Raw genomic sequence first — 18962 nt, 5'->3', positions numbered from 1 at the left:
TGAAGAGCAGTCTAAGAGCACCAAGTACCTCACAGTGAGAGCTCAACCCTCTGTAGAATTAAACCTTAACACAAGATAGCCCATCAGTGGTTTTGTGAACTGCTGAAAAATATGCTGACAAGAATAAGAGAAAATAGTCGTTTGGAATTTGGCAGAGAAAAGCCACTCTAAATCATTTCCAACTGCAGTAAGTCTTTGCTCCTGTTTTACAAGTAATAGAAGAGACTATCCCTGTTTTATAAACTCATTCAGTTAATATGTTTAAGAAAGGAGACAAGTTTCTCTCCTGCAGGGGTTTTCAAATACTGCCTTTCCTTGTGGCTGCCAGTATTCCAACATCCTGTTCCAGAAACACTGTTTACTGCTCTTTGGAAAAGAAATGAAAAGAAAAAAAAAGAAATACAACAAATGAAAAATTGCATGTGAAGAAAAGAAAAAAGGTTAGAAGAACCAAAAACGGTAAATGACAACTACATATTAGGGATACTAAAAAGTTGTATGCTGCTCCTTGCCACGGCAGTACACTGGAGGAGAAAGCTGAATTTAAAAGTCTTTTCACTGTACATAAAAAGCAAAAACACAGTTCCAGGATGTTCTACAGATAGGCAAGAGCTCATACATTCAATAACCTCCACGTCAATGTGATCTGCAACTTCAAGACTAAATTCCAAGCGTTTCTCAACTCAATTTTGCAGCAATTTCAGCTCTTGCAGAATAAGTACTGAGCAGCCTTAGACCCACCACTCAGATCAGTGGGACTCAAGTATCCTCACGTTTCCTCTGAATGTGCTCAGAACATTTCTAACAGTGTTCCTGCAGCCAAGCAATTCTCCTGTCGTCTGAGCTGCACAAATTTGCTGCTAACCCAAATGAAGCCGAACCTCCCAAGGTCCTTCTCTTTGTGCCTGTCATATTCTAAGTTCACTCTGTCCCTTACAAGAGGAACAATGATGCATACACCAGTGTATTGCTCCTTCCCTCCATAGTGAGTCCTGCCTTAACTCGGAGGACTTTCGTAGAACATACATTATCCACCACATCAGGACCCCTACACTATAATATGCAGAATTCAGCCCTTTTATCATCATCACCAGCTTTAATTATTTCTTTATTTAGCAGCCACTAACATGTTTGGAGATGCAAAATCACTTTACTTTCTGAAAGGTAGCAGAACAGACTTCATAATTAGAGAAAGCACAGGGGCCACCTATTTTCCCCCCTCATGAAGCTTGGGAAGCTCCAAACAATATGCAAAGGCAAAAGGGGAAAATGGTTACAGTACTGAGAAGGTTAAAATTTGAATGAGATAATAACAAACCTTTCATGTTGAAGGAAAAGGAAATGACTGATTCTAAAAAAGCTTCTGTGATAAATCATCACCCCTGCATGAAATTCCATTCATATATGCTGCAATATCTGGTAGCAATGTTAGAGGAAAACAAAAACGAACAAAAACTTAGCAACAAACATGTTTATAAAGAACAAAATATAGCTTGCTGAAGTTGCTGAGCTCTTCCAGTAGTTCAAACAGGAGTAGGATATTACAGAATCAAACAGGAGTTTGAGCAGTTTCAACAGCTGTATTTGTATTAGTCATAAAGGCATACATGTGAAATACAGCTCTAATAAAAAAATTGAAGTTTATAAAACTGGATGGTAATTTTCTACCCTTTCCAGAAGTATCTCAGAATATCCAGGGGAGTAATACCTGAAAGAGAAATATTTTGTTTGTGCATTAGACTACAAGGCATGTTCTATGCTAAGTAACAAAACACTATTCATATTTCTATTGATCAGGAAAAAATCCTAAACATTAAACACTAGTCAAGGAATTCTACAGTTATTCCCCTCCAATGTTTTAAGAGCCTGCTTTTCAACTTATGTTATCATTCATACTTGGAAGTCAGGTTTTCAAAAATATGTTTAACCTCTTTTAGGGCACATAGGTGGTTGGTCCTGGTAGCTGGCTAGCTTTTAGATAGGTTCAGCAGCTATAAGCATTGTCTTTACTGAGAAATGTAGATGTTAACTTCTTTTGAAATTATGGCCTTTAATAAAAAAGCATGAGTTTACACAGAACCATAGGCTGCCAGACAACAATAGTCTACTGCTGTTCATCAAGCATAAGCACACACCCCAAAGCTAATGTGAAGTCTCCATCAGTGCAAGAGACATTGATTCTGGAACAAAAAAAATTTATCACAATGACCTTCTCTCCCTAATGCCAACTCAAGGACGGAGATTATCGTATAGGTTTTCATTAGAGTAGGGACTCTATGGTGCCATTATTGTCCTGCTGTCATTCAGTTAGTTTTCCACAATGGACCAGCTACATGCTTCCAATATGCAAGCATCACCAAAGCTGCATTTAGTTCTTGTTTTCCAAGTTAAGAGTATCTAAAATTTATTGCTGTGTTATTCTAAAAACCGTACATCTCAGTACATTTCTGGTTTTGTAGGCATGTAAACTGTTATGTCTGAGCCCCCCATGTAATCCATGCTTAAATTGTACTAAAGTAGAAATCCCCAATGTTTCCGCACTGAAGGAAGATCCATTTACCTTGTCGGTTTTCATTTTTTGGATTATTTCTGCATAGTGTAACTCTTTTTAAAAATCATATTAATTGGCCGATTGTAAAGCTAACTTTTCAATGCATTATTATATTCAGTCTGCAAACAGCCTAAAATCACAGGTCTCCAGGACAAACCCAGAGCTGGAGTCTATTATAGCAGCTGTGCCTCAGGCAGCGCAACCAACATCAGGCAGTAGCACAAAGAGGCAAGCAGGAGATGCTCGAAGGGGCCCTTTTCTTTATTACATCCCAGCCTACATAAGCAACCTTGTTTCATTTACAGGGGGGAAAAAAATAGCTGTAACAAAGAAACATTAATTATATCCAGAAAAGCGTAAGCAAATGCCCCTTTTCCCCCCTCTTAAGTATTAGCTGCAGAACAAAGTTTCCTTATGATTTTTAGTCATTTGAAAACCACTGGCTTCTCCTTGTGGAGACAAACACGGCTTCATGTTGCATGACTTAGTTTGTAGCTACTATTAGCTGAAGAACTCTGTTGGGGTAATTAAAATTGATGATGCAGATTTTCAGAGCCTGTAGAGGCAGTGCACAAGTACAACATCCTTTTGATGTGCTGATGGAGTGAAGGACTGGTAAATGGATATCTAGAATCTAGGAGGGCATTTCTCTCATTATTACAATTTAGGATGGTGACATTTTGACTGTAAGCTATTTAATAGTGTTTCTGTATTCATTAAGGGCAAAGTTCAACTTGGTGCAGACAGCTGGTGTATGGGCCTTTTATATAACACTTAAGCCTCATGATGAGGCTGGGGGAGGAAGGGCAGCTGTGGGCAGAGCCACTGTGCAGGAGAGCCTCTGGACCCTCTGTACATCAGAGGAAGTTTCAAAGGAGCCTCTGAATACACTAGTTCAGACAGGCTCTTAGGAAAGTCAAGGATGCAACCGAAGGTTCGCCAATACTGGTATTTTAGAGCCTGAGTAATCCATAAATAAGCTACCAAGATAAACTAAACTTCCCACGGACATTTGTCAATATGAGAGCAGTTGTGCTGAAGCCTCAGAGTCTGTCTGCGTAGGGCAGGACTGATTTTTCTTCTCAGTTTCCTGCAAGAGCCTAATTATTTGGGCTTTTTGTTGTTGTTGTTGTTGATTTTTGGGGGAGGGGGTTTGGTAAGGTTTTGGTTTTGTTTTTTACAGACAAAGAAATTTGATTCCAAATATAATCAGGAAACAGACAGTGTTCAAAAGTATGTGTCTGGAACACTGGGGCAGTTAACCAAATGTTAACCTGGTTTTATAGAAACAAAATTGATGTAGCAGTTAAATTAATCTATGAAATACTTGCTTTGAGTTGTTCCTGTGAAAAACATCTAGCAGTGTTATAAGTATGAATTTTTTAAATTTCATTTTCCCTACCTTACTATTTCCTCTGGATAGCAATTGTTAATAGTGTTGATATATTCCTGAAGAAGTGACCCAGGTTCTGCTTTTATTTCTTGAACCTTTTTAAGTCCACCAGTTGTTACAAAGAGGCGACGTGCTTTACTGTCATGTGGTAACACCTACACACAGCAAAGTGCATTAAAAAAAGATAATATTTTCTTTTAAAGGAATCTCTATGCTACTAGGGTCAAATATTGCTTATTTGTTTTTAATTCAGAGGACACACAAAATGGAACATCAGAGGTACAACATGTGTAATGACTACTGTATTTTAATACCCAGTTGCACAGGAAAAATAATCATAAACCAGCCCTTTATAGTTATAACACAATATAACATGTACTGTAATACATAACATATATAAAGATAATGAATTGAATATTTATCTTCACGTAAATTATATTTCTTGAAGTATTCCTACAGAGACCGTAAGATTGTGGAGATTAAGTAGATAATAAAACCAGAACACTAACATAGAATAACAACAGCATCTGTTCCACTTAAACCAAGTTATTCAGGTCTTTTATGTCAATTCCCACAGTTTAATTGTATAGCAGAATTTTATACCATTATAATGATCTAGTATAGATTAGTGCATGAAAACAATACTGAGAATAGTTGCAAGTGAACAATGCAGCCTTGAAGCATTACATGCTACTATTAAATTCCTAGATATTAAAATCCTACAACACACTGTGTAGCCATGGAAGCCTTTTACAAATACACACACACACAAAGCAGAAATGTGAAGTTTCTGCAGCCAAAGGGGATGAGAAGCAGAAATGATCAGACAATACATTCTGCGCTCCGAGTAATGCCAATATGCAGCTCTGTCCAGAAGATGGGAGAGGAGGGAGGGAAGGAGGTGGGGGCTGGGCCAGGCAAGAGAGAATGACAGCATGTAGTCCACAGGCCCACAGGGCTGCAAAAATACTTTTAAAAAAGGGAAAAAGAACCCAGAGAGATAATGCAAGACATCAGCTGCATCTACAATGAAACCAGATGGGTTTAAAACCAACTCCGAGAGTTACATACTATGGGGATGAAAGCATTTTGTAAGCCTTCACACTGGTCAGACAAATCAAGCCATAAATTTGATGGTATCTCAGTGTAAAACAAGAGACTTGAAGGAGGAAAAAAGATCATAAAAAGATGAAGGAAAAGAAAGATGAGATTGCTGCCACACATATAGGCAAGCAGCCTTCATTTCTCTGGCCCCTGTAAGGAGACAGACAAAGAAAAGAAATCGACAGGTAAAGAAATCAACAGACAGGTAAAGAAAAATCAAGGGAACACAGAGACTTCTTATCATATGCTCTGTATAAGTGTCAGAAACAACTGTGATCATTTCATTGTAGGAACTGAAGACAGCTGTTTCCACCTATCTCCCACAACAAGAACTGCCAAGGAGGAACCAGCAAGACAACAGGATATGGCCCTTTCCCTGCCTTCCTCCTCCACACTGTGACTCCCAGGCTGGATAAGACAGCAGAAAACTCTCTTGGAAGAGGCCCTAAAGCAGACAGCACCTCTGAGACAGTCCCTCCCCTCTGTCCAAGCTGAGAGAGCACAGAATTGCACAGACCCTGAAAATGATAATGCTTAAATGACACAGTCCAGCACCAAGAATTGAGAGCATCCAGCTCTGAAGCACAGCTCAGAAATAAGGCTTTTACTGTGATATAATATAAATAAGGCCAAATAAGTAATACACCACAGCTCTAAGAATAGGAAATTTCCAAACTATGGTAGACGAGAGAAAAATGCTTTTACTGCAGAGAAATTAATTTTAAATGTATACTTCAGAAAAGTAAATGCCAGACAAGTATAGTTTGTTTAATACAATGCAGAAGAAGAAAAACAAAACAAAACAAAGCATCAGCTAATATGAAGGGTATAAAACCACTTCAGCAGCAAACAACATTCACATCTATACACTGGGTAACCAATTACTATGCACTCAGCTCATTAATAGCTCCAGTCAGCACGCAGAAGCAAAAGGCACTGAATTCTATGCAAATCTCCAATCTTTGTACAGACTTAGCAAGATGACAGGAAAAACTTAAGTGTGGCGATGTAATCAGGGATCTGCACTCCAAACAGTAATGCTTCCATATCTGTGACAATCAGAACTAAGTACCAAGAGTGTTTTACTTTGCCATTTCCAGAAAGAACATTTCACCAAGAGAGCCTGGTATCTCCTGCTAACAGATTACACTGCAGAGTGTTGTACAAAAGATAGACTGTAGTTGAGCAGGATTCTCAACAGCTGGTGAACACTGCAGACACAGGGAATCTCCTAATTAGTTAGCAATTATTTAAATAATTTGAAATATATTTATCAAATTGTATTACTTTTTACATGCTGCGCTCAAATATTATTTGAGCAGTATGTTATTAACACCAAACAGTTTCAGATTTTGAGAGGAATAAGAAAGATTTGGAATTTTTACACTTCCTTAACTGAAACTGAAAATTAACAAGGATAAAAGTGGTGAAGCCTTTATACTCTAGATTAGTGTAAAATACCTAACTTAAGTCATTCCTGTACAGACAGCTTGTACTTTATCGAAAACAGATGCGACTGGGATTTATGTGATAAATTGGCTCAGTGAAAATATTTGCACGAGTTAATATTCCACTTAATCTCAAGAGGCAAGGAAGAAAAAAAAACCACTTTGCTTGTAAGCAACTGTTTTCCCAGTCTTAGGATGCATTATGGCAGGTTCCAGATGAAACAGTATCCAGCTTTGTCAGACAAAAGAATGGGATGCTCCAAACCGCTGCTGCAGGGTATGCTTGAGGATCCTGAGAAAACAACTGAGACCTTTAGAGAGACTTCATCTTTGGCAAAATAGCTTCCTTGCTAAATAGAAAACAATTTACATATTACACAATTTACATATACACAAGCAGAGCCTTTTCTTACCTTACTAAATTGTCCAACAATATGTTTTATAATATTGGGAGGAGCATCATGCAGCAATTGTTCAAGTGCTGGAAGATACGTGCATTTCTGAAGGATGTTCTTTAAAGCTCTTTTAGTCTATTGAAATGCAAAATAAATTTCCTCTAGTAAGACATGAATGAAAACAACAATAATTCCTGTTATATATTACTGAAGTCTGATCAAAAAAAAAGCGAATTGATCAGAATTCTCAAAGAGCATTTTCTGAATAGAAACTATGATACCTATCAGGTCACTTACTGAAGAATCAATTTTCTACTTAGATTTATTAAGCCTCAAAACCTACAGTATATCATATTCTTATTATGTTATCTACAGTCAAAGTAATGGCAATTTTTCTTTGACTACAATGGAAGCAGGAGAAGACCCCTTAAGTAAATTGAAGTGTGGTAATATAATAAGGAAGCTAAATCAAAACACATTTTAAAAGACTGTATTTTAGAAGTGGCTTACTAGGAGAGTCTGCTGGTCTGGGATAGCAATGTGGACTGCTGTCCAGGCGGGAGAGAAAAAGAGAGTGAAACAGTTGTACATTAGCGCCTAGTTTCTGAAAACAGACTCAATGTTGACTGCTACAAGCATAATGACCTTTTTGAGTAGGCTTAGATCATACAGCTCATTTGGCCTTAATATTTTGGTGACCACTGAAAATGACTATACAAAAGTTATGTAACAGATCTGGAAAGTTATACTTCAATGGAATGTACAGAATAGTACAACATGGGAGACCATATCCTATCGTATTATATTCTTGAATCCTGTCACATACTCTTCAGTTAGTTCACTTTCTGTTGCTCAAAAACACACTTTACCGAACTGCAACTCTACTAGCTCCCCAGAAGGAAGGCCCCAAGCATCAACACCTGCATGCTTTCAAGAGCAGAACTTTGACTATTTGCTACAGTTTTATTATAATAATCAAAACATAAGGAAGTCTACTACAGGACTATAATATTTTGTACAAGAGCTTATACTTATAAAAAAAGTAGATAATTAGAAACCAGCCACAAGAAATTATATCATTTATGGGCAGATGCAGCTCTGATCTAAACTGGGAAGAAAATGAGGGACTAGACTGCTGTGGCTGTACCAATGATTCGGTATGCACTATATGCATGAAGCCATTAGGACCAACCAGTCCTAGTAAATAACATACAGCCTTCGGACACCTACATCCAGGAAATCCATGACTCGATGAACATCAATAAAAGCACATACAATTTAGTAGTTTTTAAGCACATCTGCCTGTTGGTTACAGTAAATATCTCACTGCAGATTCTACAAATATACTTGCTTTTATTTGAAGATCTTCTGAACTGCGTGCGTCCATATATATAGAAAGCAGTATGGGTAGCACATTTGCTACTGCAACAGCACATGCATGCTCAGGAGTATGTCTTCCAATCTGTCCCAATGCCCAGGCAGCTGCTGCCTTAATATGATCTTCTTGTTCTTCTATCAAGCAGGCACACAGTGGTGGTATTCCCTGCAGCATCAATCAAAAGCACAACCTTTACAAATCTACACCAGGGAGGGACAACTTGAAACTGATACAGACTGTTAGAAAATGTTTTTCTACTTACATTCTTCTTCTAAAATAAGCTATAAGAGAATGCATGCTAGTGGTGTCATATATTTTACAACATCATGTCTCGCAAGAATTTTTAATAAATCTTAATAAATCTAGTTAAAGGAAAGAGAGAAACAGATTCAATGTTCTAAGTCAGAAGGCGGTTTCAGCTAACACACAAATTTAAGGGATAAAAGGAACACATGACACAATTCAGTCCGTACTAAAAGTAAAGGCTTCAGTGTTGTCAGACTGAAACTAAAAGAATTTGAGTGTTTATGAATCTGTGAAAGCAATTTAAGATCAGAAGGGCTCAATCATTGAGTCTTTTTAATTTTTAATCCACAGCACTAAATTTCAGTTTATCAATCTCTTCTTGAGTCCAATAGTTCATGTTTGACTCATCCAATCACTTTCAGAAAGGTTTCAATTATTGCTTTGAAGACAATAAGAGATGGAGAATCTCTCACTCACATCCAGCTGTTACTGAAATTCTTCTGGTTTAAGGTCACAGCCTTTATCCTTTCTCCAAAGGATTATGGAGCTACTGGTATTCTATGACAGAATACTTCAGTAGGAATCATTTAATGCTACTTCAGGTAAGGCGAGGTTACTAAACCTCTAACTAGAAAATCTTTTTCTCCACTCCATGGTTCATTTTTTAGTTTTTTCTGCACACTCTTCAGGGTTTTTTTTCAAGAACCTTTTAAAATACAGTCATCAGAGCTATATGTATTGGTATTACAGACAGATTAACTTCTCTTTCCATTAATGCTCCATCTTCTGTTCTTTAATACCACACAGGGCTAACTGCCAACCTTTCAGGTTTGTGCCAGAAGACCACAATGAAGTGTTTGTCCAGTATGACCCCAAAATTAATTTTTCAAAATTCATCCTTTGCAGAATACAGTCCCACAGAATGGAACTATCACTTTACATCACAACATTGTAGATGTGCAACTGCATGTGTGTTTGCCACAGTGCATTTCTTTCGAATGGTTCCAGTTTACGATGTCCTGCCCTCAGCACCATGTACCACTCTACAAGCTTAGTTTCCCCTGAAGCAATTTTTATGGTTTTTTACTGGGCTTTGGGTTTATTTCAGTTTCTTTTGTGGCTCATTCATTAAAATGTTTCATTTCATGACAGTGTGCACAAATCTCTGCAAAACCTCTTACTGCACTCCTATTCAGTTATGGCAGCAAACATTATTACTCTTCAAAAATTTATCACTTAGGTGCTTCCTCATTAACTTAATCCTGGATTCATCCCACTTAACATTAAGCACTCAACAGTAGGAGTATATATGCTCTAGGCACCCCTGAAAGTGGAGAGACAGAAACATCCAGAGAAAAGCCTCCAGAGAGGACAAGGAAAAAAGTCTATTTCTTTAGTTTTCAAATGCAGAAGCGCATTGTTTGATCATTCCTACCTTTCCTGCGTCCTTACTGACGCTATATTGTGGCAATTTCCATTTTTAACTTGCATTCCTACCAGAAGACATTTCTGTTTCTCCATTTTTATTGTTTCATTGTTTCCACTCACACAGTATATTTTAAAATTACTGACATGGTGTAAAAATTGGCCAACAATGCTCAGTGAAATTACCTCCTCCTGTCATTAGTTAGCATTATTCACATCCAAGTATTATGTCAGGCACTAATTTCACGAACTGAGAATATTGGAAATTCCCTCCCTTCTATATCATTGCTAATTTATTAAAACCTGAAAATGTATAGCTTATCTCATTTGAAATGTCACTTGCACAACCAAATCAAACCAGACTACATTAGAAACTGAGGTCTTTTCAAGTCTTAAGATTTCTATTGCAAGACTATTCTAGTGGTACTAGCAGAGTCATGCTAGCGCAATGAGGAACGTGTCATTAAACATTCTTGTTTCAAAAAGGGTTTTGATGTAGCCACAAACATTCATTTTAAGAGGAAACAGACCATAGAAATTCATTGGCTTATTTTCTGTACCCATGCATTTGCAACACAGAAAATCATGTACTGTAATACAAGCAGGCACTCATAAACTAATCCAAGACATTTTATAAAAGGTTCAACTTCATAAAGGCACACTTTGATCAGGTTACTATACAATTTCAGACATTGCAAGCAGCAATATTAGGAGAAAGTGCATTCATCAACAGTGAGTATATAATTCTGTCACAAAATATATTCTCTGCCTATGTTAATTTGTATCTCTTTCTCAGAATACCACTGAAGAATTATAGGAAGACGACAAAGTGATAGCTAACCTTGGAGGCAATCACTGCCATTGACAGGTTCTCCGAATGAGCTGCTACATAACCAAGCATCATGATGCCAGGCAGCCTGACAGTCCCTCTGCAGCTGCCAATACAATCAATCACAGCGGCAACTCCACCTGCATTTACTATAAGCTGTGAAAGCTGAAAAGATAAATGGAAGAGATTAGATACTGTGAAGTATCAACAGGCATAACAAACTACATTAGAAAAGTCTTTAAATGTATTGCTCCTGATTTACAAAACAAAGCTGGAGTAAGAGTGATGTATCATACAGACTCTGTTGGGCACTAAGTGCAGCGTGAAATTCTCAGGAATGAGGTTGTTCTGCAACTCTATTTTTTGATTGACTTTACTGCAAGGAAATCAAGACTCTGAATTCTTGATGCTGTATAGCATGGAATGACATATTCTCAACTCCATTAGTACACACCAAAGAAACATGCAAATGACAGCCTAAGATATGAATCCCTTGAAAATGCACCTACTGAGCCAAATACTTCTTCATACCAGTATCTACTTATTCCCAAGCCAACATCATACTGTGCAGGACAGGGGAAAAGGCTCACTTCTTTCACCTGCATTGTAGATAACCTCTGTGTCATAAAAGCCTTTCTGGATTCCCCCACTGAGGCATGAAGCCAAACACAACTGTCATGCACACACAAAACCAACTTGGACTACACCATTCTGCCACATTATGGTACTCTGAGGGAAGTGTCCAGGGAACATACCTGATGGGCAATGGAGTTTGTCCCAGAATATCAATTAAATAGCCTAGCTGATAAATGATAATCAAGTTATGCAACATGTTTCTTTCCGAAAGTTATCACTTCTCATATCCCTAGAGGGACACCAGTAGAGTATGTATGATATCAACAATGCACAGGAATTTAAAAATTCATATTATGATTATTTTCTTCTGTCTTGTTACATATACCCCATTTCCCCCAAAGATTCCAACGCAAAACAAATACATTCTTTAAAGTCAAAATTAAATTAACAAAACTGAGGCATGTGGATTCCCAATCCAGTTTATTTCTATAGACATGAAATCCACCTTTGCCTTAGAACCTTTAAAAGGGGGCTGTTTTATTCATGAGACAGCTAGACAAAATTTAAAGTTACAACTTAAGAAAAACCATTCACATGATTGTGAACTGCAACCAGGGATGACCAAGTCCTACATCTGGGCACAGCCGTGTGTGCTGGGATGCATAGAGCTCCTGCACAGACATACCCCCTGGTGCTGTGACCCTCAGGCCCCGCTGCAGGCTTCCCCGATCCTGTTACTTCACATGAATTTTAGTGCATATAAAGATAGCTGAGATCCAAAAGCCACAACATTCACAACTGACACAGCCAGCTCCTCTAGAAATATCATTTGCCAATTTGTCCCTGCTGCAACACATGTTGCTTGAATATCATTGCTCAGAGACGGACAGACATCACTGTCACTCTGAAGTCAAACGTGGACTGTGACTTCCCATCAGGAGTAACCAAGATACTTCCTACAGCTCTTTTGAATTGCGGCTAGAATGGCCAACTCCCTTGCATAGAAGATCCTGTGCCAGCAGCTCTTCTGACTTTGCCTGCAGTCTTGTAAATTTGGCCTCCAGCTTCTGACTCTAGTGCCCCCCTTTAATAATGACAGTGTCTTCACTTTTTTGAGAAAGTGAAGTTGCATTGCTCGTAAGTACAGAGAGAGAGCAGGCAATGTGACAAGACTGCAACCTTTAATCACCAGCAGCTCAAAAACTAGCAGGCTGAAGAAACACCACAAAATTCATGCTTAAGCACTTTCCAATTGTTAAGCTAGTCTCATGATTTTGAAATGACAGCGCTCAGCATTAGTGTGTTCCACAAATACATTGCAAGTATTTTATCCCAGAGTCATATTTAGAGCCTTTTAATTATCTCTATGGTCTGACAGATTAACATAGTTATAACTATTTGGTTTTCCTCTTTATTTTGTATTGACTTTGCCAAAAATCCCCACCTTCCTTTATCAATTACTGGCAAAAACACTGCAAATGCTGAGATTCAAATCACAAACTCAAGCTAATAAAAGAAACTACAATCAGCTTAATAATAAATAACAGATAATAATACGACCTTCATTGTCATTGGAAAAATAATTAAAATGGGATCCCAGCATCCCAGAAGATTTTTTAAAAAGACATACACCATCTATTACTGTTCTAGGATGATCTTGTCATTTATTAGCTGATATCATGACTTTTGAAAGGCTTTTCTCATGGTATTTTTAATATCGAGGACTGACAATACTGTCAGGCTAGAACTCCCTCTCTGTGACGATATCTTATGGAATGAAGTAGCTAGATATACATTATATGATTCCTGGTTTCCTAACCCAATTCATATTCAATACACATCTCATAATATCAGCAAGCATTTCCATATTGTTCCAGTGAACACGCCAAACAGCTATTTGCCCTCCCTTTCGAAAAGCAAATGACAGAATAATCCTGTATTTTATTTAAAGTGTAAAATCTAATGATATGACCTTGTATTTGCATTTTCAAGGTTTTACCTCAGGCGTGTGCTTTACTATCTCTCTAATTAAAGTTGCGCCATTTTTCTTGACATACTCATCTGAGTCCTTCAGGCATGTGAGCACAACTGGGAAAATTTCTGCTTCAACCACCAACTCTGCAAGTTCCACTGAATGCTTTGCTATTTGGCTTAGAGCTGACAGCACCTGACGCTAGTAAATAAAAATTGTTATAAAATCAATAGTATACAAACATCCCACAACACACACTCCTCCCGCACACAAAAATCTATTGCATCAAGGAAAACAAAGCAGAATAGGGAAAACAATTGCAGCTATTTTACAATTCACTGAGTCAATTCACACACAAATATAATGGCACAGAACATTCACTGGTTCCTGAATAAAAGTTTCTCCTTTGTTTTACCCCATTCAAGCTTGCTATGTATTAAAAAAAAAAGAAAAATAAAAAGAAGAAATGCATATATATATATATACCATTTAAAACTGTAATTTAAAATTTATTGTAATCTAAGACGGTATCTTTATTTGCATAAGTTTGATCTGTCAAATCTTAAAGAATTTTTGTCTATTTGTTTGAAGTGGCATTTTTATGTTGTCTTCTTTCTGTTAGAGTAGGACAAAAAGATTTTATTAAGAAACAATTTTTTGTCAAACTCTAGTGATTAAACCTTCAACAGCAGCTATTCACATCAGATAGTCCACCTAAAATACAATAATACATTTAATATTAACTGGTTTATAATATAACTCTAAATATGCAAAACCTTTTTGTAACTGAATTGCACGCATTTTATCTATTAAAAATATCTGTTGCATTCTTCATATACTACATAATTCTAGAACAAAATATCATACTGTTTACTTTAAAGATTAGTTTAGCTGTTCCTCACAGAGCTGCAGTTTTTTAATCCAGTAGCTAAATCTGTGATTATGTTCAGAACTCTTTGTCACTAATTACATAGTTACATTTTGTTAATGCCTGGAACAAGAGCTTCCTAAATAAAAATGCACATCAGTGGTTTTGATTCAATATCAAGTAACAACTGGTATAATGGAGATTTTAAAATATAATTTTTAAAAATATACCTTCAGTTTAGCATCAGGGTTCAGGATCAGCTGAGCTAAGTGAGCGATAGCTCCTGCATCCACTACTGTCTGTGCTAACTCTGGAGAATGCTTTGAAATATCACTGAGAGTTGAAGCAGCAATCCTTTTCAAAGCAATTTCTGGCTCCTGGATACAGAGCACTAAAAGAGGAATAGCGCCTGCATCCACCACAGCTTGTGACAGTTCTGTAGGTCCAAGGAAAGTAATTAAGTGAGTATGGGTGACTGACCCTTGTGCAAGCCATTTTTCACCCTGACAGATACAGCAAAGGAAAAAGGGGAGGGTGTAGTTCACTGTCTCGACATCTGCATTTCAAATCAGCCCTCCTGGTTTCATAAACCGTGTGGACCAATCCACAACTGAAAAGAATGCAGGTCAATAGATGGACCCCCATTTACATGCACACATTTGAGGTAGATTAGGCTGAAATGGTTTGTTATTCTGTTTTCTTTTTCTTTTTTTAAAGTAAGCAGATGTCAGCTGTTTAAACCCTGGCTATTCTACACTGATCAATAGGAAAGCATTTTATGCATGGCTAACAACAACACAGAAAGCCAGAGTACCAAAATTTTACCAACCACCTAATTAGAGAGCATTTTACCCTCTTTAAATGATAAGCAGATATTAGCATAGATCAAATGCCAAAAACAGAAATACAAAAAACATACATAAAAGATTTATCTTACATAAAAGATTGAGAAAATGGAACTTGCAGATCAAAACTAGGATTTGCTACCATCCATGGGACAAAACAGAATTTATACTTTAATGACATGAAAATGTTATCACACACAATTACACAAATAAGAAATATCACCAGTGAGATACTGTGTGTCTGAGATTAGTACAATATCTTTAACTAACTGCACCTTAAATAAAAAAGAAAAAAATCTCAGCACATTATTAGCTGACATGGACAAAAATTACACTATTAGAAATTCATTAGCTCTCCCTGTGCATGCAACATTAATCACAGTCCTAAAATAAGAATTACTGTATATTAGAAGCAAAATTTATACTATAACCAAGTTGTGCTATTTTAAAATAGTGTTGAAAAAGTGATAAAAATCATGGGGGATTCAATAATCTATTAGGTTTTTAGTTCAGTTGTGCTACACCTGATTATGCATATCCATTATTATCTTTAACATTTATCTTGACTTACAGTACCATGGCAACATATGGCTGTTGTATTTCAAGACTCTAACTTAGCTTTTGATTTATAGTCCATCCATAAAGAGATTTTCATACTAAGAAAAATATAGCATACTTCATTAAATATACATAGACTAATATAGTTTTTCATGAAATCTGTAAGTCATATCATCATTACATTGTTAATATCTAAATAATGTTCCTGAACAGATTTGTTTTCAATTAGTGAGTTATAGCCACACACTCCAACACATGCGATAAGCCAAATATTTACACTGTATGTTATTTTGTAATCTTTTAAAGGTAATATAATTATTACCTCATAAACTAATAATAAATAATGCAATCATTTTTAAACTAATACAAAATTAACCCTTCGGGCTCACTTTTCAAATAACTATTTGACTAAAAATTTGAGTGCGCATCCTCCAAATATGCACAAATCCTAAAATTCCAACAAAACCCAAGCACTGTATCTTCATTACAAATCTGAAATTAAATGTACCTGAAACATATCTGAAAACAAACCTGAAAACTAGCTCGTCAATAAGAGGTACAGGCTCCATTTAGCTTTTCGTGGAAGAAGACACACTTGATGTCTTCAAATTGTAGTTTGATGCTGTACACTGACCAAGCGGAATACGTCACATACTACTGACCAACAGTCCAGATTAATCCATAGGACTATGCCTCAGAAGCAACTTCCAAGCAACCAACTCAGTTGCCTACAGTCTGCCAGGAAATGCTAATATCAGGAAAATCATGTCAAGAGGGACAGGATACTACTACAAGAATGGATTTCTTTGATGCCTTCTGAGATTAAATCACGAAGTTCAAGATAAAGAGCAGTACTTTAAGGTCACAGCTTCACCTAGGCATGCAAAAGTAACCATAAACGTTATTTTAAAAGAGCAAACTAAATCTGATTCAGTTCAGATGAGCTCTTGCTGATGTAAGTCTGGTATCGTTTAAATACTGATGGTTACTGTTGGTCATGATTTATTAAATGGTTCTTCTTCCAGTGGTGTTTATAAGGTTCATGGCTAATAATTTACCACACGGAGGGCTGGATCATGTGTCAAAAGAAAGATAAGCAGTAAACGGACTATCAGAAAAACAGGAAAGGTAAGCTAGGGACAAAGAAAATATATATCTTCCCATCACATTCCCCTGCACGCTCAGCCCAGAAGTACAATTCTAAATATTAATGATTCCAGGACAACTGTAATGATTTTTTTTTTCCCCTCAAAATGAGACTCAATTAACGTTCCCACTTGGTAGAACAACTTTCTTTCAGACTGTTGACCAAAAGATTCATGAAACTTTGGTATCCAGTTATAAAACACAGGTGGGGAGGGAGAGGGGTGAGGGGAAGGATGAAAAGGAGTTAAAGGAGAAAATACAGTTGTCAAGAACAAATTTTTAAAAACAAATATTCAGTCAAAGAAATTAAAAAAGCTGGAACAAGTTACAAAAAAACTTTTAGAAGGCTGAGGTTCTGAATGACTTCTTTGCCTCGGTCTTCACTGGCAAAGGCTCTGACCGCACCACCCAAGTCTTGGAAGGCGAACGCAGGGACTGTGAGAATGAAGACCCTGGGCCCACTGTAGGAGAGGATCTGGTTCGAGACCGTCTTAAAAATCTAAACGTACACAAGTCCATGGGACCTGACGACATCCATCCACAGGTCCTGAAGGAGCTGGTGAATGAAGTTGCTAAGCCACTGGCCATCATATTTGAAAAATCATGGCAGTCAGGTGAAGTTCCCGACGACTGGAAAAAGGGAAATATAACCCCCATTTTCAAGAAGGGGAAAATGGGTGACCCGGGGAATTACAGACCAGTCAGTCTCATCTCTGTGCCTGGCAAAATCTTGGAGCAGATTCTCCTGGAAGGCATGCTAAGGCACATGAAAAACAAGGAGGTGGTTGGTGACAGCCAGCATGGCTTCACCAAGGGGAAATCCTGCCTGACCAATTTCGTGGCCTTCTATGATGGGGGGTAGATGATGGATGGGGGTAGAGCAGTTGACATCATCTACCTGGACTTGTGCGAAGTGTTTGACACTGTCCCACACGGCATCCTGGTCTCTAAATTGAAGAGACATCAATTTGATGGGTAGACCACTCAGTGGATAAAGAGCTGGCTGGATGGCTGCACGCAAAGAGTTGTGGTCAATGGTTTGATGTCCACCTGGAGACCAGTAATGAGTGGTGTCCCTCAGGGATCGGTGTTGGGACCGGTCTTGTTCAACATCTTTGTCGGTGACATGGACAGTGGGATTAAGTGTGCCCTCAGCAAGTTTGCCGATGACACCAAGCTGTGTGGTTCGGTTGATATGCTGGAGGGAAGAGATGCCATCCAGAGGGACCTCGACATGCTTGTGAGGTGGGCTGATACCAATCTTATGAAGTTTAACCATGCCAAGTGCAAGGTCCTACACCTGGGTCAGAGCAATCCCAGGCACAGCTCCAGGTTGGGCAGAGAAGAGATTCAGAGCAGCCTTGCAGAGAAGGACTTGGGGGTGTTGGTCGATGAGAAAATGAACATGAGCCGGCTTCAGTGTGCACTCACAGCCCAAAAAGCCAACCGTATCCTGGGCTGCATCAAGAGAAGCGTGACCAGCAGGTCAAAGGAGGTGATCCTGCCCCTCTACTCTGCTCTCGTGAGACCTCAGTTGGAGTATTGTGTGCAGTTCTGGTGTCCTCAACATAAAAAGGACATGGAACTGTTGGAACAAGTCCAGAGGAGGGCCACGAGGATGATCAGGGGACTGGAGCACCTCCCGTATGAAGAAACGCTGAGAAAGTTGGGGCTGTTCAGCCTGGAGAAGAGAAGGCTGCGTGGAGACCTCATAGCAGCCTTCCAGTATCTGAAGGGGGCCTACAAGGATGCTGGGGAGGGACTATTCATCAGGGACTGTAGTGACAGGACAAGGGGTAACGGGTTCAAACTTAAACAGGGGAAGTTTAGATTGGATATAAGGAAGAAATTCTTTACTGCAAGGGTGGTGAGGTACTGGAATGGGTTGCCCAGGGAGATTATGAATGCTCCATCCTTGGTGGTGTTCAAGGCCAGGTTGGATGAGGCCTTGGGTGTCATGGTTTTGTGGGGGGTGTCCCTGCTCATGGCAGGGGGACTGGAACTAGATGATCTTAAGGTCCTCTCCAACCCTAACTATTCTATGATTCTATGACAACACTGCATTGTAAGGGTAAAGACAAGACCAATAGCTGCAGAGGAGAAAGACAGCAGAGAAAAACTTACTTATGGACATAATTCCGAAGAAAGGTATGAAAACCTTGGGCTCAAAACTTCAGTCTGGGGTACAGCTCAAGGAATCTGTCTAACTACATGATGGTAAACTAGGG

General features: G+C 38.2%; 1 protein-coding gene across 1 annotated transcript in view; it reads right to left on the bottom strand.

The window, feature by feature from the left end:
• Positions 1-1641: 1641 nt before the first annotated feature.
• The window catches only part of SPAG6 (sperm associated antigen 6), a gene marked incomplete at its 3' end in the record, with an annotated part of 36619 nt that continues 19298 nt past the window's right edge, over positions 1642-18962 (bottom strand). Inside the window, exons 5-11 of the mRNA XM_080611459.1 lie at positions 14416-14621; positions 13345-13518; positions 10782-10934; positions 8243-8434; positions 6910-7026; positions 3954-4099; positions 1642-1708 (exon numbers count right to left, since the gene is read on the bottom strand). Coding sequence (XP_080467585.1) covers positions 1642-1708; positions 3954-4099; positions 6910-7026; positions 8243-8434; positions 10782-10934; positions 13345-13518; positions 14416-14621 — 1055 coding nt within the window. The remainder of the gene's footprint in view (positions 1709-3953; positions 4100-6909; positions 7027-8242; positions 8435-10781; positions 10935-13344; positions 13519-14415; positions 14622-18962) is intronic.

The sequence above is a fragment of the Psittacula echo genome (genome assembly GCF_963264785.1).
Source record: "Psittacula echo genome assembly, chromosome: 2".
Lineage (NCBI taxonomy): Eukaryota > Metazoa > Chordata > Aves > Psittaciformes > Psittacidae > Psittacula > Psittacula echo.
Note: the sequence above shows the minus strand (reverse complement) of the source record. Positions and strands in the feature narration are given on the sequence as shown.